The sequence below is a fragment of the Ogataea philodendri genome (assembly GCF_020536065.1).
Source record: "Ogataea philodendri strain CBS6075 chromosome Unknown scaffold1, whole genome shotgun sequence".
NCBI classification, from domain to species: Eukaryota; Fungi; Ascomycota; class Pichiomycetes; order Pichiales; family Pichiaceae; genus Ogataea; species Ogataea philodendri.
The window spans coordinates 841,858-864,073 of record NW_025763889.1 but is presented as its reverse complement, the minus strand read 5'-3'; the positions used below and the strand labels follow the sequence as shown (position 1 = coordinate 864,073).

Genomic DNA, 22,216 nt, shown 5'->3' with positions numbered 1-22,216 from the left:
AAATTTAATTTATTAGATTAAGAGGAATATTCAAAGTCCAGGACTGGATGTCAAAATTGAACTCGCCATACTCTCTAAAAGAGCTTGTTAATGATGTTCCACTAGAATCTTTCGATGAAGATCCCCGGCTATCTCATATCTCTTCAATTGAGACCTATGATCTCAATCTATATGTGGGGACTAGTGCTGGAGAACTGATACACATGTACCGAATAGACGACGAGACAGGGTACATGGCGGTCTCGAGACAGCAGTTTGGGTCGAAAAATAAACCCATCGACCGAATATTGCTTCTTCCCCAGGTTTCGAAGATGCTTGTACTCAGTGCAGGCACCGTCAAAGCATATATTCTTCCTGAGCTATCTCCGGCAAACATTGGACGGATCAAGGACGTTCACGACGTTCGTGTGGACTACGACGAGCTGAAACTCGACTCCAAGGCAGAAAATTATACAGGAGCCGTGGGCCACGTTGAAGGCCGGCTGTTTGCCAGTGTCACAGTGTTCACCTCGAAAAGCATTCGGTTGATTCGAGTTTTTGACGATAGCATTAAATTGGTGAAAGATATCAATTATCCCGACACATTGCATGGAATACATCGTGGAAATCTAGCTGCCGTTGGCACACAGACAAATTACGATCTTATAGACTTGGATCAGGGCCAGAAAATCCCGTTGTTCCCGTCTAACCAGACAAGCCCCATAATTGTGCCGTTTGGGTCCAAAGAGTTTCTGTTGGCATGTGGTACAGCTGAAGGTCCAGCAATGGGAATGGTGGTGGACTCAGCCGGTGAGATCACTAGAGGAACGTTCCCGTGGCCAGAGTACCCGAACTCTGTGGAGATAGATTACCCTTACTTGATTGGATCTTTTGGCTCTTTAGTGCGCATATATTCCATTCACGACCAGAAACTGGTACAGGAGGTCAAGTTCACGTCAGAGGTGAAGGTTCAGGGCGTTAGCCATCTGTTCAAAGCCGAAGACGAGAAATTAAAAGGTCTCTTGGAGAAAACTCCACTAATATATCAGTCCACGCCCGAAGAGGTCCAGAAAATTGCCGAGGAATCGGACCAACATTACAACGTTGTCTCATCGCTTGTTGTGTACGAACAGAATGGGAAGAGTATTCAATTGTTCCAATTGCTGGCCAAACCATCGCGCTTGCTTGATATATACTTTTTTGCTACGCGGGAGACCAGTTTGGAGGTGTTTGACGAGATTTGGGACGAGTACAGAAACCCACAGTTGCGAGACGAAACAGAGAAACTTTTCATTCTTCACTTATTGGGACTTCTTAGTCTCAAGTTTAGTTTGCTCGACCAGTGCTTTGATATCTGGGGTGGCTTCATCAAACAGCTTGATCCGAGAATTTTGCTTTATGCGCTGAATGTTTCCAAAGAAGAGATTTTCGGGTCTGTCTGGATCTTCAAGGGACTTGTGGACGAACTGGATGCAATAAGAGCAACAAAAGAGCTTGCATCGGCCAATTCCGAGTTCTTGGCGCTGTATTTGAGCACATTTGTGTCTGAAATCACAGACCAGAGCGTTTTGAAAAGCATCGAGCTTTACTCGGCACGACAAAAGCTAGACACAGACGACTTTGTGCCGTTTTTGGCAGACATCAAGTTCTGTCAAAACGAGATTATTGAGCTGCTACTGAGCACCAAGAACTACTTTTATCTTGCCAAGTTCTACGATAAACTCGGCAACCAGAGCCAGTTCCTGTACTATTGGAAAAAACTAATTATTGGCGAGTTAAATGATGCCAGATTCAAGGAGGAAGATCCACTGGATGAGATGATCAAGTATCTGCTTGGCTGTGACCAACAACTGATCCGCACGTATGGAGAATGGCTGTTGGAGACCCATCCAGAATACGCTCTGAAACTTTTCATGGACTCCAAGTTGCAACACCACAATTTTAACGACGCCAAGATCCTACAATTACTCGATGGAGACCAGAAAAAAGACTATCTGAGCTACATGGTGACGAAAAAAGGAGAGAAACAGTTTTTGGGCGATCTGATCCTGTGTCAGGTGAACGAGCTTGTTGCGGCTCCCAAAATGGACACATTAATTTCCAGTTACTCACAGCTACCAATTCCCAAATTGACGTTTGATGAGTACCTCGAATTGGAGCAGAAACGCGGCCAAGATCCAACCCTCCACTTACACAACCAAATTTACCACTACTTGCTGCAGATCAACAAAGATACAATGTCCATACTGGATCACCAAAACGTGGTGAAGAAATGCCACCAATTGCTGGACAAATTGCAATATCCGCTGCTTGTGATAGCATTGGAGTACAAACTGCGCCATTACGAGGAAGTTATCACGCTGTTTCTGCAATTAGAGGATTTTAAGTCGTCTGAAGCGTTCGCTTCGTCTCTACATCTTGCTGGTGACAAACAGGAGCAGGACATAGACTTCCCGTCTACAACGACCTGCGACGCCCTACAAATGATGGTTTTTGGGAGATACTTGGAGATGAACCGACCGGAGCTGATTGAGCAGTTTCTGAGTACAAACAACGTTTTCCAGGACCTGGACAACGAGTCCAATTGGGTAGCCAAGATGGACAAGTTTGTTAAGCTGCTAAATAAGGTGCCCGACACGTTTCCTGTTTGTCGACTGGCCACGTTTCTGGTGACAAACCTGACGACTTTCCAGGATAACGTAGATGAGACGGTGATGTGTAGAAACCTGAGTCGCGCGCTGTGCACGAGTCTGCGTGACTTGAAAAAATAGACGAATTTAAGAAAAAAAAATTGCGAAGTAGTCGATACGAGGTTCGAACTCGCGACCTTCCCCGTGTGAAGGGGACGTCGTAACCACTAGACCAAACGACTTGTTCACATCAAAGTTTAACACGCACATGCTCACATCGCTATTCGGGACCCCCGATAAGATAGCGGAACGGTACCGGCGCAGGGATGGGCAAGGCAAAGGAGGCGTTTAACACAAGAAGGGGAGGTGGGCCAATCCAGTATGAGGAAGTCCACTTTGCAACGATGGTGATTTCAACGTTCTGCGATTGGCTAGCCCCGGTGAGTCAGATATCTGACAAATTTGGCGACGCTGCGGCGAAAATCTTTGGTTGCGTTTATGCGCTAAAAATCCCGTTCCTCCCCCGGTTAGTCATTTATCGGTGAAAAATTTTTAAGATATATAAGGTTAGTCTAGAGATTTAATTTTCAAAACAACATGACACAGACCAACCCATACGGCCCAAATCCGAGCGACTATTTGTCGAATGTGTCGAAATTCGAGATCATTGATTCGACTTTGCGTGAGGGAGAGCAGTTTGCCAACTCGTTCTTCACTCTCGAGATGAAATTACAGATTGCTAAAGCGTTGGACGACTTTGGAGTGGATTACATCGAATTGACATCGCCTGTTGCTTCTGAACAAGCGCGCGAGGAGGTGGAAGCCATTTGCAAATTGGGATTGAAAACGTCCAAGATTCTTACGCATATTAGATGCCACATGCACGACGCCAAAGTGGCCGTGGAAACAGGCGTTGACGGAGTGAATATCTTCATCGGAACCTCCAGTTTCTTGAGACAGCATTCGCACGGTAAGGACATGTCGTATATCACCAAGTCGGCGATCGAGGTGATCGAGTTTGTCAAGAGTAAAGGTCTTGAGGTGCGATTCAGTACCGAAGATTCGTTCAGATCAGACATTGTTGATTTGCTCAACATCTACAGCACAGTGGACAAAATCGGCGTGAATAGAATCGGAATAGCAGACACTGTTGGAGGAGCCAACCCAAGACAGGTTTACGAGTTGATCAGAACGATCAAGTCTGTGGTTTCATGTGACATTGAGACTCACTTCCACAACGACACGGGCTGTGCTATTGCCAACGCCTACACCGCTCTTGAGGCCGGAGCCAAGTACATCGACACGTGTGTGTTGGGAATCGGCGAGAGAAACGGTATTGTGCCTCTTGGAGGGTTCATGGCCAGAATGATCGTTGCCGATCCTGATTACGTCAAGTCCAAATATAAGCTACACAAGATCCGCGACTTGGAGAACTTGGTGGCCGACATTGTCCAGGTGAACATTCCGTTCAACAACCCAATCACCGGTTTCTGCGCCTTCACCCACAAGGCCGGTATTCACGCCAAGGCTATCCTGGCCAACCCATCCACCTACGAGATCTTGAATCCTGAAGATTTCGGACTCTCCAGATACATCCACTTTGCCAACAGACTGACGGGATGGAACGCTATCAAGAGCAGAGTCGAGCAGCTGAACCTCAACCTGTCTGACGACCAGGTCAAGGAGGTCACCAACAAGATCAAGCAGATGGGTGATGTGAGACCGCTCAACATCGAGGATGTGGACTCTATCATCAAACAGTACCACTCGGACGTCACCGTGGCGAGCGGCTCCAAAAGACAAAGAACCGATTAGAATACGAACGTAGGTAGACTAAGGTAAAATGGGAATATGAACACAGTAGCCTGTCATGAGTTGCAACCGGGATACGCTAGTGGTAAATAAACGTCCACGTGACTTGCACGTGACCAGCACAACCCGCGCCGGCGAGTTTTGAGAATAATTTTTCACGAAAAAATATTCTTCACTGAAAACCATGCCAAGTAAGTACAACCACCAGGATTGGTAATACCAATCGAGGTTTCGGGACCTCAGCTCTTCCAAACACTCTATGAGACCCTTGCACTGAACCCCCGACACTTCAGTGCAAGAACCGGCCATCCAGGCCTGGCTCTCGAAGATGTATTTGAAGTAGCGTAGTCCCGTCCCCATGCTTTTCTAACAAGTGTAGGAGCTCCAAGAACATACTCCAAGACCTACTCGGTCCCAAAGAGACCATACGAGTCCGCTAGATTGGACGCCGAGCTTAAACTCGCCGGTGAATACGGTTTGAAGAACAAGCACGAAATCTATAGAATTGGTTTCCAATTGTCCAAGATCAGAAGAGCCGCCAGAGACTTGTTGACCAGAGACGAGAAGGACCCTAAGAGACTTTTCGAAGGTAACGCCTTGATCAGAAGATTGGTCAGAGTCGGTATCTTGCCAGAAGACAGAATGAAGTTGGATTACGTTTTGTCCTTGAAGATTGAGGATTTCCTTGAGAGAAGATTGCAAACCCAAGTTTTCAAGCTTGGTCTTGCCAAGTCCATCCACCACGCCAGAATCTTGATCACCCAAAGACACATTGCCGTTGGTAAGCAGATCGTCAACATCCCATCTTTCATGGTGAGATTGGACTCTCAAAAGCACATTGATTTCGCACCAACTTCCCCATACGGTGGTGGAAGACCAGGTAGAAACAAGAGAAAGTCCCAGGCTTCCGCTGCCGGTGGTGACGCTGAGGAGGAAGACGAAGAGTAAGTAGATTAATCCAAAACCCAGATTAGCAGATAGTTGTTCAAGTAGTGCGGTGGTGTTGGTTTGAATAGTTTAGCTACTGGTTGTTGTTTCATCACGTGATCTCTCACTGGGCTGCGCGGGATCTTGGCCTCCCCCGCCAGAAATCTCTACACCGACTGGAATATGAAAAATTTTAAATCCACATACAATTATCACTCTAATTAATTCAAGATGGGTAAAAGGTAAGTGCCAGAACAGCGCACTAGACGGTGCGCTTTGCTCAGTCAACTAACATACAGTCATGGTTTGAGATCCAGAACTCGTTACGCGTTCAGTCGTGACTTCAAACAGCACGGAGCGCTTCCTTTGTCCGTGTACCTCAAGACATACAAGGTCGGCGATATTGTTGATATCAAGGTTAACGGATCGATCCAACAGGGTATGCCATTCAAATACTACCACGGAAAAACCGGTATCATCTACAACGTCACCAAGTCGTCCGTTGGTGTGATTGTTAACAAGATTGTTGGAAACAGATACATCGAGAAGAGACTCAACATCAGAATCGAGCACGTTAAGCACTCCAAGTGCAGACAAGAGTTCTTGAACAGAGTTAAGGAGAACGCTGCTAAGAAGGCTGCTGCTAAGGCCTCTGGTGAGCCATCGTTGCTTAAGAGACTCCCAGCTGCTCCAAGACCTTCCAAGGTTGTTGCTGGTGTCCCAACCAACCTTGCTCCAATTGCCTACGAGACCTACATTTAGTGAGTAATGGAATAGTAGAGTGAATCAAGTAACTTTTCTCTTATAGTTTAACACTGCTTGTCCAGCTTTTCCCAGGTATAACTTGGCTGTGCATCTTTTCATAAAAAAAATTATCTGTCTTATGAACAAGAAGATAGTACAGTTAGAGAAGGAGGTCGAGGAGAGCGTACCATATCTTGCGAGCGACGAGACGTCGTCTGTGCGGAACGAGGCCGCAGATCAGTTGAAAGAGCCGCAAAAAGTCCAGCCGTGGGTCCATTTCGTGGCCGGCGGTCTTGGGGGCATGTGTGGAGCCGTTTTCACCTCGCCGTTTGACGTGGTCAAGACCAGACTCCAGTCGAGTGTGTTCCGCGACACGTACAAGAGCGGTGCTCGTCATGGGGGTGTTGTGAGCGGAGCCGCTTTGCATTTTAAAGAGACGCTATTGATCCTGAAAAACGTCTACACAGTGGAAGGACCACGGGCCTTGTTTAAAGGATTGGGGCCCAACCTTGTGGGTGTGATACCCGCCAGATCGATAAACTTCTTCACATACGGCTACTCCAAAGACGTCATTCGTGACGTTGCGTTCGATGGCCAGGAAAATTCATTGGTGCATTTGTTAGCTGGAGTTTCTGCTGGGTTTGTAACCAGCACGGCCACGAACCCGATTTGGCTTGTCAAGACGCGGCTACAGCTCGACCGCATGACTACCAAGGCGTACAAGAACTCGTTCGACTGTGTTTCGAAGATCGTCAAGAACGAGGGAGTGCTGGCTCTGTACAGAGGTTTGACAGCTTCTTATCTGGGATCGGTCGAGAGCACTTTGCAATGGGTTCTGTACGAGCAGATGAAGTTTCTGATCAACGCGCGGTCGCAAAGACTCGAAAGAGAAGGGAAACAGACCAGCGAGCTGGGTGACTGGTTTGCCAGATCCGGCTCTGCAGGGTTGGCCAAATTCGTGGCCAGTTTGATCACGTATCCGCACGAGGTTGTTCGTACCCGTTTGAGACAGGCGCCCACCGAGGGCGGCAAGCCCAAATATACAGGGCTGATCCAGTGTTTCAAGCTCGTGATCAAAGAGGAAGGTCTGGCTTCCATGTATGGCGGTCTGACTCCGCATCTGATGCGGACCGTGCCCAACAGCATGATCATGTTTGGAACCTGGGAGTTGTTTACGAACCTGCTATCGAAATTGTGATGTAAATAGAAATATATTGGCCTGTATAGAATGGCCTTTACGATTAATTGTTTGAAATATTTAATTATACCATGTCTTTTAGATATGTGTTTGCCAAATACCTGAAAGATCCTCAATCGTGTCCCGGATTATTGTTCGAGGACGAGAACGTGTTGATAATCGAGGATATGTATCCCAAGTCGCTGGTTCACTATTTAATTATCCCAAAGGAGAACACCTCAAAGACACCCCAGGAAGCTTTTAAAGACGAGCAGTTTATTGCGAAAATACAGAAATATGTTGACAAAGCGAGCGAAATGGTACTTTCCAAATGGTCTGCCAGCTACGAGACGCCCATTTCGAAACAGAACATTATAGTTTGCTGCCATTCGGTGCCGTCCTTGGCCAATCTCCACATTCACGTCATGACAGACGATCTGTGCTCCAACAGACTGAAGAACAAGAAACACTACAACAGCTTTGCCACGCCGTTTGCTATCAAGTGGACAGAGTTCCCGCTTGCCGCAGACGACCCGCGTCACAGCCCAGAACACTGCAATTTGCTACTAAAAGGAGATCTCATCCACAACGGAATAAATTATCGTAGCTCATTTAGAAGATTGCGCCAGGAGCTCGACCGCAAACGCGACACGATCGTCACCAACCGCAAACGGAGAGCAGCACAGGACGAAGAATCTGGCCGAAAGAAAGCCAACACGCTCACTTCGCCGCCCCATTGAACATGTACTTGTACACGTCCACGCCCTGGGCCTCGGACTTTTCTGCAGACACCAGCGGGGTGTCGTCATCGAAAACAAACTCCTCAAGCAGCTGGTCCGTCAGCTGAAGGTACTCATGTGCCACAGCGTCGTCGTTGTCCAGGTCCTGCTGGGAAACGTCGGTCCTATTGGTGGAGATCCACTCTTCCACCTCGGGCAGGTGTTTTTTCCGCAACAGCGTGGTCAACAGACCTTCGAACTGCGTGGTATCGAACTCGGTGTTTGGATATGCGTTTGTGTGTTTGAGAACGGCCTTGTTGAGGTCCATGGTCTTGCTGAACGAGGTCAGTTGCGACAGTATCACGTTGTACTGGTTCTGGAGATTCGACCAATTGGGCAGCGTAGGGTTGGCTGCCATCGAGTCCTCCAGCTTACGCAGCGAGTGTGTCAGCTGGGTGAGCCGCGGCCGCAGTTGCTCGAGTTTCTGCACCGGAACGTCGTCAAAGTTGAGAGACATGGCCAAATAAAAATTATTCAAATTATTTAATGGCAAAGAAACCGTCAAAAGTGCAGGAACTGGCCGAGCGGTACGGTCAGCCGGCAAGTCTGGAACGGCGTATCAAGAACATAGACGCCAGAACAAACAAGACCATCACCGACCGCAAGTACCTTGATAAACTGCGTGCAGACCTGGCCTTATGGAAAGCGGCTGAGACCAAAGAGGTGCCGCAACAGCCACAACGCACAATCAAATTGTTTAAAAACTCGCTCTTCTACGATGAAGAACTCAACCCAGCAGGTATAACGCCAATTGGAGGCTATGAACAAAAAGCTGCAACCAACTCGCTTATCATCCCGAAAAACGTCCAGCTAAAAGTCCCGCTACCATCAGCCGCAAGACCAAAGTTCTGGAAGATCCATCAGGTCGGGGCTTACCAATCGCAGGAAAAACGCACACAGTTGGTGCCCACGGTGCTCCGCAAATAGCTACGCTACACTCTTTGTATATTTCTAATTGTTTCCATTCAGACGCATTATATACGACTGGCATTCATGAATCTACTTATTTCTCCTTGGCGAAAAGCTTCTCGACCTCGTCAACAGCCTGGGTAAGAACCTTGTCCTGGAACTTGGAGTTTTGCAGCTCGGCTTGCACCTTGGAAATAACGGTGGAAGCCAATTGTTCTTGCTCGTGTTGTCTAACCTGGGCCTCGTATCTGACCCACGAGTCCAAGACAGACTTGGCCTCAGAGGCAACAGCAACCTTCTGCTTGAGCTCGAAAGCCTCGGCCTCCAAAGCAGCAGTCTCCTTGGACATCTCGAAAAGAGCCTTGGTGGTGGAAACCACGTCCTTGAGGCTGGAAACTTGGTCAATTCTGCTCTTGACAGCATCAACGTGCTCGGATCTGGCCTTGTTCAAGATTCCAACAACACTGTCGATCTGGTTCTTGGCCATCTCTCCGTACAATGGAGCAACAACCTTGGAAATAAGTGCAACAAATCCAAGAAATGTCACCAACAAAATGGACTCGTCGTTGACAACATACAGCTCAGAGGAAATGGCGTACACAGAAGCGGCGGCAGTGGTGGCCAGGATTCCGGTCTTGGAAAGGAATGAGTTACCTGGGAGCGAGTCGATCAACGAGTTGGCCTTGGATTTAGGGTCAACAGGCGTCGACAGACATCTAATGCCGACGGCTCTGTGGCCGAGGGTGGTCATTGGTCTTGCGGAAGCTGGGCGGTTAGTCAATGGGGCGCTTATTTTACTTACCTCTAACTGCTAGTCTTGCCAACATGGTGTTTTCGGTAGATGTTTAGAAAAATTTGGCTGAATTTCGTTGGTCAGAACAAGAGCGGGCACATAACGCGTGGGTTGGAAACCATTTAGAAAGTACAAACACATCTCTGCACCAGCAAACTTACTCAAAAACACATCTCTATTCTCGTCCTACAAAGCTGCTACCTTACACATAAAGACTGCGACTGTTAGTACCAAACCGTTCGAATAAACTTACCTCTCGACCTGCTCGCCGATCTCCTCCTGGTCCTGGCGACTTACGCGCTTCAGAACCTCCACCGCACTGCTCTCCTGAATGACGCCGTCGATCACGAGCTCGTCGATCACGTGATACGCCACCTGGAAGTTAAAGATGATATCGAGCTCGCACACGCTGCCGTAAGTTTTGTCCATGATTTCGACGTAGCGCTGGATCAGATCGAGCGTGATCAGCTCGTTATCGTCGTTTTCCACGCACGCGATGAAGAACAAGCTTGCGTATCTGCGGTATATGAGTTTCGAGTCCTTGTGTTCCAGCACATTGCACATTTTCGGTTTGCGGAGCGGGATGATGGCGGTCAATTCACGGATAATCCGCTGTTTCTCCTTCTGACTGACGGCTATGTACCATTTGGAAAGCCGCACCTTCCCCTGTTTCGATAGAAGGATCAAATATTTGATGGCCATTTGAGCTGGGAAAATAATTAAAAATAAAATAAGTAGCCGGCAAAAAGTTAGATTGGAGCTGGTTTCAAGGGCCGTGAGTTCTTTTAGTTATTGAAGCCGGACAGTTTGCAAATTGCGCCATAGTTGAAGCACAAATTGACAACAATATATGGACCAGTTTATGAGCTACGTTATGGGCACGGGCACAGAACGTGCCGAGCTGCTGCGGTTGCTCCGTGAAAAACACAAGGAATATGACATGTCTATTGAAAACCCGCAAACTTCGCAACAAGTGATAGAATCCGACGTTGGATCGATCAAAGTAGAGCCAGAGTCACAAATACACCCGCTGTTTGCACAAAACCTCCCGGAAAAGCTACAAAGCACAGATCTCCACGCCCAGCTGGAAAACGGAACTATAAACTTGGCGGACCTGGACGAGCAAGATATGAGGGATTTGAAGTCGCAGGTTGCCGAGGAGTACGAACGCTTGGCACACCAGTTTGTGGACGCCCGAATAGCAAATATCGACGAGATGGTGGAAAAAATCGACCGGGCCATAGCTTCCACCAAAGACGAGTTCGCAGCCACAAAACAGCAGCTCGACTCCACCACGGCGGACAATTTCGGTGACCAGCGCGGCGTGCAAGTGCCCGCATTGGATCTCGATCTGTTCTACCCGTACTTTGCAACCAGTTACACCGAAAAAAAACGCATCCTCGACGAAATACGGGCCTTTGCCGCCCACAAGCTCGCCACCATCAACAAGGAGACCGACATCAACAAGGAGATCGTGCACAGCCAGTACCACGCCGCTTTGCTGGAAAACAGAGACGCTTTGCAGCAGCAAATCCGAACGAACCTGGACGAGCTAAACTCGAAGTTTTTCCCCAACGACCCGGACCAGCCAAGCAGCACAGAGAACGAGCTGCGGTCGCGCAAAAAACCGCCCTCGTCTCTGGTCAACCTGGCCGAAATAGCACACTTCTACGGCGACGATAACCAGTGATTATGTAATCTTAGAGAAAAAGAATATCGATTTCCCTACTGTGTTAGTAAATATACATAATAAATATTTGCCCTTCACCAATGGACGAGCTGATCCCGACGTTTTTGGAGATCACCAGCACGGACGACGTCGATGTGGCCAAGACGTTTCTGGACATGTCTGGCGGCGACCTGGACACGGCGGTGAGTCTTTTTTTTGAGCATGGATCTGGAATAGGTACGCGGGAATCATCGAACGACGCAGAGCTGGCCGGTAGGTTACAGCAGGAGATGTACCAGGAGCCACAGCAGGAGCAGGAAGATATTAGAATGCCGATCCAGCCTGTTCACGATCAATTGGTGTCTGATTACATGAGAGTTGATCCGCAAAGAGGCATGTTTGGGCGGACCCAGGTTGGTATTTTCAACCAATTGGAGGGCGAGGACGAAGAAGACGGCGTGGATGTGATTGATATGGACGACGAGGACTCGGACGAAGATTCGGACGATTTCCAGATGTTGGATGAGGACGGAGAGCCTATTAGACAGCAAAATAACAGAAGAGCAAGAAGACGGCGAGATTTCCGCACAAGCACCCAGCGACGTCTGGCCAACATTTTCCGGCCTCCCTGGGACATTGTACAGAAGCTGGACCTGGACGGAGCCAAATTGGTGGCAAGACAGGAGAAAAAATGGATCCTGGTGAATATCCAGGACATGACCGATTTCCGGTGCCAGTGTTTGAACAGAGACTTCTGGTCTAACCAGGAGATCAAGGAGATTGTGAGGGAGAACTTTGTCTTTTTGCAATACCACCACGACTCGCCGAATGGAGAGTATTACATCAACATGTATCCATTTTCCGAGTATCCTCATTTGGCCATCTTGGATCCGATCACAGGCGAGCGACTCAAGATGTGGAGCGGTGTTCCGGACATCAACAAGTGGGTGGAGCAGGTGGTGGATTTTATGGATCGGTTTTCGCTCGACAAGGATAAAAAGAACCCTATGGTGCAGCACTCGGTGAAGCCAGACGTGAACAGCATGAGCGAGGAACAGCTGATCGAGATGGCCAAGTCACACTCGCTGGACCCTTCTGCTGCGGTGCAACAGGACAGCGTGGACATTGTGGACGGCGAGGGAACGAAAGACCGCCCTATCGAGCTCGAGAGCGACGAGCCGGTCATCGAGGCCGTGGACGTTCCAGACCCCGAAGGAACAGCAGTGACACGGATCCAGATCCGGTCTGGAGACGGCAAGCGTGTGGTGAAGAAGTTTGCGCTGGAGGACCCGGTGTTGCGGGTGTTTCAGTACGCCAAGTTTGCGTTTGACGTTGGCGACAAAAAGTTCCATCTGGCCATGCAAAGAGAAAACCTGCTGGACAAGCTGGACACCACGATCGAGGCCGCCGGGCTAAAGAACGCGTCGCTGCTACTGGAGGTGGAAGATGAATAGTACATAGGATGACGATCGTATCTTCATTAATCTATTTTTTCAAAAACTCGCTCACCGGCTGGCCAATGTGGTCCAGAGCAAGCAGGAACGTGTCGTGGCCGTAATAGCTGTCCTCTTTGGCCAGCTCGACGTGGTGGATGTTGGTAGCGTCTCCGCCGGTCTCGATGGCTCCCTGTCTGAGCAGGTCGGCCATTTCGCGCTGTTGCCAGGCCGGAAACAGGATGTCGGACTCGACACCTATCACCAGGACCTGTTTCTTCGACAACTTGGAGAGTCCAAGCATCAGATCGCGCGACGACTCCTCGGGGGTCAGTCTTCTTGTCCGCTTGTTCTCCTTGATAGGCTCGTCAAAACTGCACTGGTTCAACGGCTTGTACTCGAGCTCCTCGTCAGGAACAACCTCGCCATTATACTTAGCCTGGGTTTGCAACCGGCTCTTGTATGCCTTTGATCTGGAAGCCAGACCCATGTCGAACAGGTCCATGGCCTTGGAGATGTACAGGAACGAGTTCGGATCGTATTGAAGACACCATTTCTCTCCCGCGTGGTCCAAATACGTCTCGATCAAAAAGTCCGGACACAGAGCAGGCTGTTTGGAAGGGTCTGACCTCTCGACGCCGAACCGCGACTCCCACTCGGGACCAGACCGGTATGTGATGGTGGCGATTTCTCTGGCAAGCTTCATTCCCGTGTGTGGCGGCAAAGACCCGTAGTAGTAGCCTTTATTCCAGTTTGGATCGGTCATCAACACTTGTCTTTGACAGTGTCTCATGGCGATGGAGTACGGGTGCGATCTGGCACAACCAGAGATGCTGATCACCTTGTCGACCTCGTCGGTGAACTCGTGGGCGTACGCAAGACACTGCATTCCGCCCATGGACGAGCCCATCACGGCCAACAGCTTATCGATCTCCAAATGGTCCTTGACCAGACGGTGTTGGGCTCTCACCATGTCGTTGATCGACAGGATAGGGAACCGCGTGGCGTAGACCTGGCCGTCGGCCGGGTCGATTGACGACGGACCCGTGGATCCAAAACAGCCGCCAATCACGTTGGTGCACACAATAAAGTATTTATCGGTGTCAAGATACTTGCCGGGACCAATAAAGTTCTCCCACCAGCCCTTGGACGGGTTTTTTTCGGTGGAATGGGCGTGTGAGGAGGAAGACAGTCCGGTCTGCAACAAAATGGCGTTCGAACGGTCCTTGTTGAGCGTTCCCCAAGTCTCATAAGCAACTTGGAACTGGGGTAGAAAACCTCCGTAATCAAGGAAAATAGGCTCGTAAGAACGGAAAATCTCCGCCTTGTCCTCGGTGACCTTGGAATAGGCCGGCTCAGGTCCGTTTTCGACCAAAGACTGCGACCGCTGCTCCAACTTCTCAAGACAGGGGAATGAAAGTTGGGGATTTGATGCTCTGGAAGTATGGGCCGAAATCGACGCCGCACGTGTGGCGGTGGGCCGCGGCTTTCTGGCCACAATCGACCGCGAGAAATTTCTCACCAGGCGCAAAGAAACAGCTCCTCGGTTCATCAGGGCAAAAGAATTGATAATTAAAACTGTTTGTCTGGTGGTAGCAAGAGATGTCTTTGTGTGCTTTCACGTGACCTGAAAATTTTGTAGGAGCCACTGAAAAAAAAAAAAACATTAACTGCATAAAGATAGACACTAAAAAGGGCAAACACGCGAAAAGAGGGATACGTTGGAATTTGATGGATTTCAACGAATTTGTCCAGAAAAACGGCATCTCGCAAAGAGTCGCACGACTGTACTTTGCCGGCCAATCAGATCTCCCAGATCAGCCCGTGCTCAAGCTGGAAACGTTCATGAAACCGAAAAAAACTCCCTCTTTGGAAAACCCCGTGCCGTTCACGGCGGATCTGCTGGAATCCATCACCAAATCGTCGAAATTCGAAATGGCAGTGTTTGCGTCGTCCAAAAGCAGTAACATGATGCTCCAATCAGAAGAAGATACAAAACCCTCGTCCGAATACTTCTACCCTTCTTCTCCTTATTGGGAAATAGCAGACGCTTTTTCAAAACCCGAACAAGAAGAAGAGTTTGACTTTTGCGAAAGCTCAATGTTCGAAAGCATAGCAGACTCCGAACCCTGAACCACGATTTATTGCATGGGTATATATTAAGACTAAGACCTATACAAAACCGTATAGAAAAAAAGAGCAGATTTTTGGAGCCCTGGCTAATTACTCAACAGTGACTGACTTAGCAAGATTTCTTGGCCGATCAGGGTTGTTTCCGGCTGCAACAGACAGATAGTAACTCATCAGCTGCAAAGGAATAATGTTCAACAGACCTTGCAAACAGTCAACGGACTTGGGAACCTCAATCACCGCAGATGCCTTGGAATGTTCTATTAGTGTATCACCCTCGGTCGCAATGATGATCGGGTGGCCATCACGTGCTGTTATCTGCTGCACCGCAGAGTTCATCTTGGCGGAGAACGCGTCCTGGGTAGCAAACGCCACAATCGGCAGCTTTTCGTCAACCAACGCCAGCACTCCGTGCTTCAACTCTCCAGCTTGAATTCCCTCAGAATGAATGTACGAAATCTCTTTGATCTTCAATGCACCTTCCAATGCAGAAGCATACTGGTATCCGCGGCCCACAACCAGGATCGACTCCTTTCCATGCAAGTACTTGTTAGAAACATCCTTGATGAAATTCTTCTGCTGCAACACCTTCTCGATCTGTGATGGGATCTCCTCTAGTCCTCTGATGATCTCTTGATGACGCTCTGAGTTGGTCACAACATGGTTCGAGATCTGTAGAGCAAGCATCACCAGCGCAATGTATTGAGAAGTGTAAGCCTTGGTGGATGCAACTCCGATTTCTGGACCTGCGTTGATGTGCACACCACAATCGGTCTCACGAGAAATACTCGAACCAACAGAGTTCACCACTCCAACAGTCAAAGCTCCAGCAGCACGACAGATCTTCAACGCCATCATAGAATCTGCAGTTTCTCCTGACTGAGACACAAATATACATGTGTCGTCTCTGAAGATCGGAGGAGATCTGTCCAAAAAGTCAGAGGCCAGATCGACTGAAACAGGCACCTCGGTCAACTCCTCAAACAAAGATCTCACAGCCAAACAGGAGTGGTAAGAAGTTCCGCAGGCAATCATCTGGAATCTTCTTGAACGTCTTATACTGGTCAAAAACTCTTTAATACCACCCAAGGTGATGCTCTTGTTCTTGAAGTCCAATCTTCCTCTCATAGTGTTGAAAGTAGAGTCTGGCTGCTCGAAAATCTCCTTGAGCATGAAATGGTCGTATCCACCTCTCATGATCTCGGCCAGTTGCATCTCAAGAGTATGCACCGGTCTGGTGGTGGACATTCCTGCGGATTTGGCAGCTCTATGGATGTGCAACTCTCCGTTGTCAATGTGAGCAATGTCGTCGTCCTCCAAGAACAGCACCTTCTTTGTGTGCTCAATCACCGAAGATGCGTCCGAGGAAACAAAGAATTCAATAGGTTTGTTGTAGTCCGGCAGAATGGCTCTGGATTCGGACTTTCTCAATGCCATCTCGTGTGTGGTTGGAACTGTCAAGTAAGAGTTAGAGTAGCTGTTTCCGTTGGTGCCTCTGGTCTCTGTTGATGGGTCAGAAATGAACTCCACGTCGACAAAGTCGACCTTGAGCTTTTGTTCACTCTTGACACCGATCAACAATGGAGAACCTTTTCTGGTGGCCACCAATTCATTTGGGTAATGGATGGATTTCACCAACAAACCGTAGGAGCCTTGCAATTGGTACAGAACTTCCTTCGCGAGTTGATAGAACTCCAAGTCGTTGTCTTTGTCGAAATAATATTTGAACAGCTTGGCAATAACTTCAGTATCGGTGTCGGAATTGAAAACATAGCCTTTACTTTTCAAAAGGGTCTTCAATTCTCTGTAATTGGTGATGATACCATTATGGACCACGATGAACTCGTTTTTCGGGTCGGAAGGCTGAGGATGGCAGTTCAATTGGGTGACTCCTCCGTGGGTGGCCCATCTAGTGTGAGCAATACCAACGTGGTTTGCAAAAGTCTCGGACGTGTTCAAGTTATGGGACTTGATCTCGTCCTTGAGATTGGCCACCTTGCCGACTTGCTTGTAGATAGCAATCTCCTTGGCTGGAGAAGACTCGTCAAACTCGTTTTCTCCATCAATACCAATTCCCGCCGAGTCATATCCCCTATATTCCAATTTGGAAAGACCTTCCACCAGAGTGTCGATGATTTGACCTCTGGATTTGCCCACGTTGTAGTTGGCGTAACCAAAAATACCACTGAAACGTTAGTCTCCGGGGGGAACCTGTGTTTTGTATACTTACCACATGGTTGATCAAGATATCAAAGTAAAGCGCCAAATCTAATTATTTAAGTCGCTGCCTGATATGCCAAATAGACGCTCAACAATCAATAGAAGCTCGTTACCGGCAGTCAATGCTTGCTCGAATGCCAAAGGTCCTTCTACTTCTCACGAGTGAAACAAGAGAGTGTCTAACTTTTTTTTTGTCTGTTATATTTGTTTACGTGTTGCCGCATCCAGAATTAGCACGCGCACGCAAATGTGCTGGGGATGGAAAATGGTAGCAGCTCAGCTCTTTCTCTTGATCTTGCCCTCGAAGCCAGCCCTCTTGGGCCCGCGCACGGCTCCCTTGAACGTACGCAGCTGCTTTGTCTGATGCTTGCGGTTCTTGCCCTTGTTTTCGCGGCGGATCCGCAGATTCTCCTCTCTTCTGTCCTGCTTCGCCTTGATCTGGTCCGCAACGTACTGTTTTCTGTCGCCCCACTCCCGCTCACTCTTGCGCTTCTTGGACTCCTTGCGCTTCAGCGCCTTCTTCAACAGTTTCACGTCGTCCTTCACCTTCACGCCCTGCACGCTCGCCAGGGCCTTGTTCCACCGGTGCTTCTCCTCCACCTCCTGGGCCTTGTCCTTGTCCATCGACGCCAGCCGCGCCTTCTCCTGCTCTGCCTTTCTCAAATGCGCACGCACGTCGTTGTTGGCCGGGCCTTTCTTGCCCCCCACCTTGCGCACCCCGCTCAGGTCCGACGTGGCTCTGCTGCCACTGTGGAACTCGATATTATTGTACATCACCACGTCGCCCTGCTCGTCCACCTCGTCGTTGTCGCTGCTCGACACCTCGTCGTCCTCCTCGTCGCTGTGTTCCTCCTTGGCGGCCTTCTTTTGCTGCCGCCTCAGAGCCTCCTTCTTGCGACGCTCCTCGAGAATCTGCTCCCGCGACGTCACGTTCGAGTTCTTTGTGCCGGGCGCCTTACGCTTCTCCTTCAGCACGTTGATCTTCTCGGCCAGCTTGGCCCGCAGCCGCGCCAGATTCTCGGCCTTTTCCTTCCGCTTCTCGGGAGTCAGCTCCTTCTTGCGCGCAACAGGCGGCTCAGGAAGCGCGTTTCCGTCCCCGTCGTCATCAAACACTATCGTCGCATTCTCCAGCTGCAGCTCTTCGGGCTCCTCCGTCACAGCCTCCTCCGATTCGCTCTCTGGCTCCTCTGCCTCAGGCTCAGAAACCACACGCTTCCCCGGCAAAACAACCGGCTTCGCGTGCTCCGCCTTCGCCTCCTGCTCCGCCTGCGCACTCACGTCCTTGCTTGCGTCCGGATCCAGCTTCGCCCGCTTGTTCTCCTTCGCCTGGCCCTTGGTCTGCTTCTTCTGCTGCCACTGATTGGACGTCTCCTCGTCGAAATAGTACTTTGCCGGAATCAGCGAAAGCAGCCCGTCAAACGCGTGCGCGTGTGCCTTCAAACGATCCTGGCGGTTAGTTTTCTTGGTTGCCATGGCATACTTACTTCCAAAGAATTGTTCCCCATTGGCACTGCGAATATATTCTGAAAATTTTCAGATTAATTTTTTTGAGCCGCACCTTTTCAAATATTCACATCACTCCGATGCACGAGATTGTCACTGTTTCGGTGGGGCCCCACCCAAACAACATCGTCACCCACTTCAACAACGTCCAGGAGGACAAGCTGTATCTCGCGCCACGGCTCGCAGACAACCCCACAGACCCAGCCGTCCACATGGAGCCCGTCAGACAGGGCACCAGCTTCTCGTTCTACCCGCGCTCGGTGCTCTGGGAGTACGAGAACGGCTACGGCGCGTTACAGAAACACACATCCCTCAACATCGACCCCACCGGGTACGAGGTGATCGCTAAACCTAAAGTCGCCCGAAACAGGTACCAGGACCTTCTGGACGACGCACAGCCAACAAACAACGTCCTCCACCAGGATTCCGTCAGGTACTGGTCCGACTTCTCGCGCGTGCTGTACAAGCCGGAATCGCTGCTCAACGTGTCCAATTGGCAGTACGACTACAAAAATCAGACAGGGTTCCTGAAAATGCACCCGGAACGCCATTTCGAGGGCTACGACGTGGGAGCAGCAGAATACGGCAACAAGGAAACCGACTTTGTCGACACAACGTTCAGGTACGCTTTGGAGAAGTGCGACCTGGTGAGTGGGCTGAACTTGGTGACGGAAATCGATACAGCGTGGGGTGGGTTTTCCGACCAGTTACTGCTGGATATCCGAGACGAGTACGCCAAGACACCGGTTTCGACGTGGGGGTTGGTGAAGGACGACGCGCGACTCAACTTCCCGCTGCTGTTGAGCCGGATCAGGGCGATTGTCGGGCTCGTGCAGAACTCGTCGCTGTTCTTCCCGCTCAACAGTGCCCCGGAGCTGCCGCAGTGGGTCGACAAGGAGTCTCTGTGGGAGGTGTCAGCGTTCCAGAGCATCCCGTTCGAGTTTGTGAACGGGCTGTTTAGCACGAAGAAACCGTTCCAGATGTCGGACTTTGTGAACGGTTTGACACTGGCTGGGGGTCAAAATATCGTTTCCGATCTCACCTGCACACCCCATGTTTTCAACTGTGTGCGGATGTACGGAAATGACGCACGAACTCGGCACCATTTTGCACTGTCGGTCATCAACAAGGGGTCCACGAAAGTGGAGTTCACCCACCTTGTGGAGGCCGGCACCTCGTCTAAGCACTGCATCGAGTACAAATCAGATATCCCCTTCAACAGCGCACTGGACAGCTTCCCAGCGCAGTTCCGAGAAGACACCCCCACATTGTGCTCTGTGGGGGTCACAAATTCCCCACGCAAGTGGTTCCAAGAAATGGCCGGGGTAGTTTCCAAGTATTATCGCGGAGATGACAGGCAGGACTTGAAAAACGACATGGAAACCATTAGCGAGCAGTACGTGTGGGGCTACGAGTCGGACGACGAAGATCTGTAAATACATTGGATATTTTTGTCATTGAATATAGTCAGTCTATTTGCAAGCCAAGAGCTAACTAAATCACTCCTTGGTCAAGTCTCTACCGAACAAGGACACCTTCAACCAATCAGCAGCAACCAGAGCTCTCATTCTAGCAGAGATGCACATGGCGATGTAACTGGATCTCCAGATCAAGTAGGTGAAAGCACCACCGGTGGAGGTGGAGGAGAAAGTACCCCACACCAAGTCGGCAACGGCCTTCTCAGCACCCACGTAAGAAAGGGAACCAAGGTGGTTGTATTTGAAAGGCTTGATGTCAGCCAAGGCAGCGTCCAATCTGGTCTGGACCTTGGATTTTTCGTCAGAGTTGGAAGATCTGACCAATTCAGCCTCCAAGTCGTCAATGGCAGCTCTCTTGGCGAAAGTAGAAGCAAGGTAGTGTCCCTCTTGGTGAGCAACTTGACCGGTTGGTGGGTGGCCGGTGAAGGCACAGTCACCAACAGCGTAAACGTTCTCAGTACCCTTGACCTTGAGGTTCTCATCCACAAGAAGACCTCTTCTAGCACCGGCTTGACCCTCAATCTTCTTGAAAAGACCGGTGGTGAAGTCAGTAGGACGGATACCACCGGCCCAGACAAGCATACCGTATGGAAGCTCCTTCTTCTCGGTGCTTCCGTCCTTTTGCTTGGTGGAAGCGGTGATGACAGTGTCGGTAACGTTGTTAACGGCAGTGTTGACGAGCAACTGGATGTCGTTCTCAGCAAAAGTCTTTTGAGCGTAAGTCCACAGGCTCTTGGAGAAAGAGTTCAAAACGTTTGGCAAAGCCTCGATCAAAGTGACCTTGACTTCCTTGGCGATTTCCGGCATCCATTTGCTCAAGTCCTCGTCAACGTAGTCCTTCAATTCACCGGCAAATTCGACACCAGTTGGACCACCACCAACAACAACAAAGTGCAACAGTCTCTTTCTCTCGGCACTTCCTTCAGGGAACAAAGAAGCCTTCTCGACAGACTCCAAGATCTTTCTTCTGACCTGGATGGCGTCTGGCAACTCCTTCAAGAAACAAGCATAGTCGGCAACACCTGGGATGTTGAAAGTGGATGGCTGAGCTCCAACAGCAACAACCAAGTAGTCGTACTTAACTTCCTTCTCAACAGCAGACGAGTCTGGGAACTTGATCTTCAACGAGTTGTTGGAGTAGTCCAAGTCAGTAGCGTCGGCTTCGTAGTAGGTAACTTCGGCAGGAGTTCTCTTGGCAATCGATCTGATTGGCTCAACAATCGATCTTGGCTCGATGGTTCCGGTAGGGGCAGATGGCAACAGAGGAGTGAACAAGAAGTAGCTTCTTGGAGAAATGATGGTGACCTTGTAAAGGCTGGTGTCGAGGTCCTTCAACATGGATGCAGCACCCCAACCACTTCCGAGAATAACCAGGTGCTTCTTCTCAATACCGGCAGCGGTCAAGTCAGTTTGTGGCTTCTGGCTCTTTGGGTTGGCCTCTCTGTAGATGGAGAAACCAAACCAGGTAGTTGCCAAAACGGTACCGATGGCACCCACATCGAATGGGATCTTGAAGAGCTTGTGGAACAAGGATTTCCGTTGAGCAGAGGAAACAACAACCGAAGAGCTGAAAGCTCTGGTGGTGGCGAGATTAAGGCGAACGGCCCGTCTAGCTGCCAACATAGTGGATAAAAAATAGGTTGACTTGTTTAATGTACACGGACTTTTTTTTAGTGGAACCTGAGTGGATATATATCCAACAAGTGCTACAATAAGACGGGCTGCCCGAAATGGACGCGGCCTGTGCCACGAAACGCTGTTCGGGGGTGTAGGTGGCGGGTGCGGCCACTTTGCAGACACGCCCGCGTCGGCCAATCAACGCGGGCCTATTTTCGCGAAATTTAGGTGTCCGACACTGGCCAACTCCGGTTCGGGAATGGCGGAGTGGAAAAGTGTAAAAGGTCCCTCACACAAAAATGCGCACCCCGTCCCACTCCGTACCGGAAACGTCCACACCTGTTATAGGGGGTGTGGAAAATCACGGTCGGTCCAAACCGCTATTTCCTGCCGACCAGTGCCGGTACCCATCAGGT

The 22,216-nt window shown here is 49.7% G+C and overlaps 18 protein-coding genes across 18 annotated transcripts; 12 read left to right on the top strand and 6 right to left on the bottom strand.

The window, feature by feature from the left end:
* Positions 1-233: 233 nt before the first annotated feature.
* Positions 234-2,750, top strand: OGAPHI_002399 (uncharacterized protein; the record flags this gene model as incomplete). Its single annotated transcript, XM_046203266.1, has 1 exon — positions 234-2,750. The coding sequence occupies one exon, from the start codon at positions 234-236 to the stop codon at positions 2,748-2,750; it is 2,517 nt and encodes an 838-aa protein (XP_046063059.1).
* A 456-nt stretch (positions 2,751-3,206) lies between these two features.
* Positions 3,207-4,424, top strand: OGAPHI_002397 (uncharacterized protein; the record flags this gene model as incomplete). The annotated part of the gene is made up of 1 exon (XM_046203262.1): positions 3,207-4,424. The coding sequence occupies one exon, from the start codon at positions 3,207-3,209 to the stop codon at positions 4,422-4,424; it is 1,218 nt and encodes a 405-aa protein (XP_046063057.1).
* Positions 3,377-3,688, bottom strand: OGAPHI_002398 (uncharacterized protein; the record flags this gene model as incomplete). Its single annotated transcript, XM_046203265.1, has 1 exon — positions 3,377-3,688. The coding sequence occupies one exon, from the start codon at positions 3,686-3,688 to the stop codon at positions 3,377-3,379; it is 312 nt and encodes a 103-aa protein (XP_046063058.1).
* Positions 4,017-6,519, bottom strand: OGAPHI_002395 (uncharacterized protein; the record flags this gene model as incomplete). Its single annotated transcript, XM_046203260.1, has 3 exons — positions 4,017-4,442; positions 4,851-5,346; positions 6,281-6,519. The coding sequence occupies 3 exons, from the start codon at positions 6,517-6,519 to the stop codon at positions 4,017-4,019; spliced, it is 1,161 nt and encodes a 386-aa protein (XP_046063055.1).
* OGAPHI_002396 (uncharacterized protein) lies at positions 4,461-6,110 on the top strand (the record flags this gene model as incomplete). The annotated part of the gene is made up of 3 exons (XM_046203261.1): positions 4,461-4,506; positions 4,801-5,365; positions 5,648-6,110. 3 exons carry the CDS (start codon positions 4,461-4,463, stop codon positions 6,108-6,110), a joined length of 1,074 nt encoding a protein of 357 aa, XP_046063056.1.
* OGAPHI_002394 (uncharacterized protein) lies at positions 6,232-7,290 on the top strand (the record flags this gene model as incomplete). The annotated part of the gene is made up of 1 exon (XM_046203259.1): positions 6,232-7,290. One exon carries the CDS (start codon positions 6,232-6,234, stop codon positions 7,288-7,290), a length of 1,059 nt encoding a protein of 352 aa, XP_046063054.1.
* A 71-nt stretch (positions 7,291-7,361) lies between these two features.
* On the top strand, positions 7,362-8,009 carry OGAPHI_002393 (uncharacterized protein; the record flags this gene model as incomplete). The annotated part of the gene is made up of 1 exon (XM_046203258.1): positions 7,362-8,009. The coding sequence occupies one exon, from the start codon at positions 7,362-7,364 to the stop codon at positions 8,007-8,009; it is 648 nt and encodes a 215-aa protein (XP_046063053.1).
* On the bottom strand, positions 7,990-8,505 carry OGAPHI_002392 (uncharacterized protein; the record flags this gene model as incomplete). Its single annotated transcript, XM_046203257.1, has 1 exon — positions 7,990-8,505. The coding sequence occupies one exon, from the start codon at positions 8,503-8,505 to the stop codon at positions 7,990-7,992; it is 516 nt and encodes a 171-aa protein (XP_046063052.1).
* A 29-nt stretch (positions 8,506-8,534) lies between these two features.
* On the top strand, positions 8,535-9,772 carry OGAPHI_002391 (uncharacterized protein; the record flags this gene model as incomplete). Its single annotated transcript, XM_046203256.1, has 2 exons — positions 8,535-8,787; positions 8,913-9,772. 2 exons carry the CDS (start codon positions 8,535-8,537, stop codon positions 9,770-9,772), a joined length of 1,113 nt encoding a protein of 370 aa, XP_046063051.1.
* Positions 9,052-10,452, bottom strand: OGAPHI_002390 (uncharacterized protein; the record flags this gene model as incomplete). Its single annotated transcript, XM_046203255.1, has 2 exons — positions 9,052-9,688; positions 10,004-10,452. 2 exons carry the CDS (start codon positions 10,450-10,452, stop codon positions 9,052-9,054), a joined length of 1,086 nt encoding a protein of 361 aa, XP_046063050.1.
* Positions 10,453-10,600: 148 nt separating this feature from the next.
* On the top strand, positions 10,601-11,440 carry OGAPHI_002389 (uncharacterized protein; the record flags this gene model as incomplete). The annotated part of the gene is made up of 1 exon (XM_046203254.1): positions 10,601-11,440. One exon carries the CDS (start codon positions 10,601-10,603, stop codon positions 11,438-11,440), a length of 840 nt encoding a protein of 279 aa, XP_046063049.1.
* Positions 11,441-11,520: 80 nt separating this feature from the next.
* OGAPHI_002388 (uncharacterized protein) lies at positions 11,521-12,873 on the top strand (the record flags this gene model as incomplete). Its single annotated transcript, XM_046203253.1, has 1 exon — positions 11,521-12,873. One exon carries the CDS (start codon positions 11,521-11,523, stop codon positions 12,871-12,873), a length of 1,353 nt encoding a protein of 450 aa, XP_046063048.1.
* A 31-nt stretch (positions 12,874-12,904) lies between these two features.
* Positions 12,905-19,636, bottom strand: OGAPHI_002384 (uncharacterized protein; the record flags this gene model as incomplete). Its single annotated transcript, XM_046203248.1, has 4 exons — positions 12,905-14,342; positions 15,080-17,123; positions 17,550-18,685; positions 19,269-19,636. 4 exons carry the CDS (start codon positions 19,634-19,636, stop codon positions 12,905-12,907), a joined length of 4,986 nt encoding a protein of 1,661 aa, XP_046063044.1.
* OGAPHI_002387 (uncharacterized protein) lies at positions 13,095-13,397 on the top strand (the record flags this gene model as incomplete). The annotated part of the gene is made up of 1 exon (XM_046203251.1): positions 13,095-13,397. The coding sequence occupies one exon, from the start codon at positions 13,095-13,097 to the stop codon at positions 13,395-13,397; it is 303 nt and encodes a 100-aa protein (XP_046063047.1).
* On the top strand, positions 14,584-14,985 carry OGAPHI_002386 (uncharacterized protein; the record flags this gene model as incomplete). The annotated part of the gene is made up of 1 exon (XM_046203250.1): positions 14,584-14,985. One exon carries the CDS (start codon positions 14,584-14,586, stop codon positions 14,983-14,985), a length of 402 nt encoding a protein of 133 aa, XP_046063046.1.
* Positions 16,603-17,223, top strand: OGAPHI_002385 (uncharacterized protein; the record flags this gene model as incomplete). The annotated part of the gene is made up of 1 exon (XM_046203249.1): positions 16,603-17,223. One exon carries the CDS (start codon positions 16,603-16,605, stop codon positions 17,221-17,223), a length of 621 nt encoding a protein of 206 aa, XP_046063045.1.
* OGAPHI_002382 (uncharacterized protein) lies at positions 18,786-21,815 on the top strand (the record flags this gene model as incomplete). Its single annotated transcript, XM_046203246.1, has 2 exons — positions 18,786-20,137; positions 20,255-21,815. 2 exons carry the CDS (start codon positions 18,786-18,788, stop codon positions 21,813-21,815), a joined length of 2,913 nt encoding a protein of 970 aa, XP_046063042.1.
* OGAPHI_002383 (uncharacterized protein) lies at positions 20,205-21,806 on the bottom strand (the record flags this gene model as incomplete). The annotated part of the gene is made up of 1 exon (XM_046203247.1): positions 20,205-21,806. The coding sequence occupies one exon, from the start codon at positions 21,804-21,806 to the stop codon at positions 20,205-20,207; it is 1,602 nt and encodes a 533-aa protein (XP_046063043.1).
* Positions 21,816-22,216: the final 401 nt, after the last annotated feature.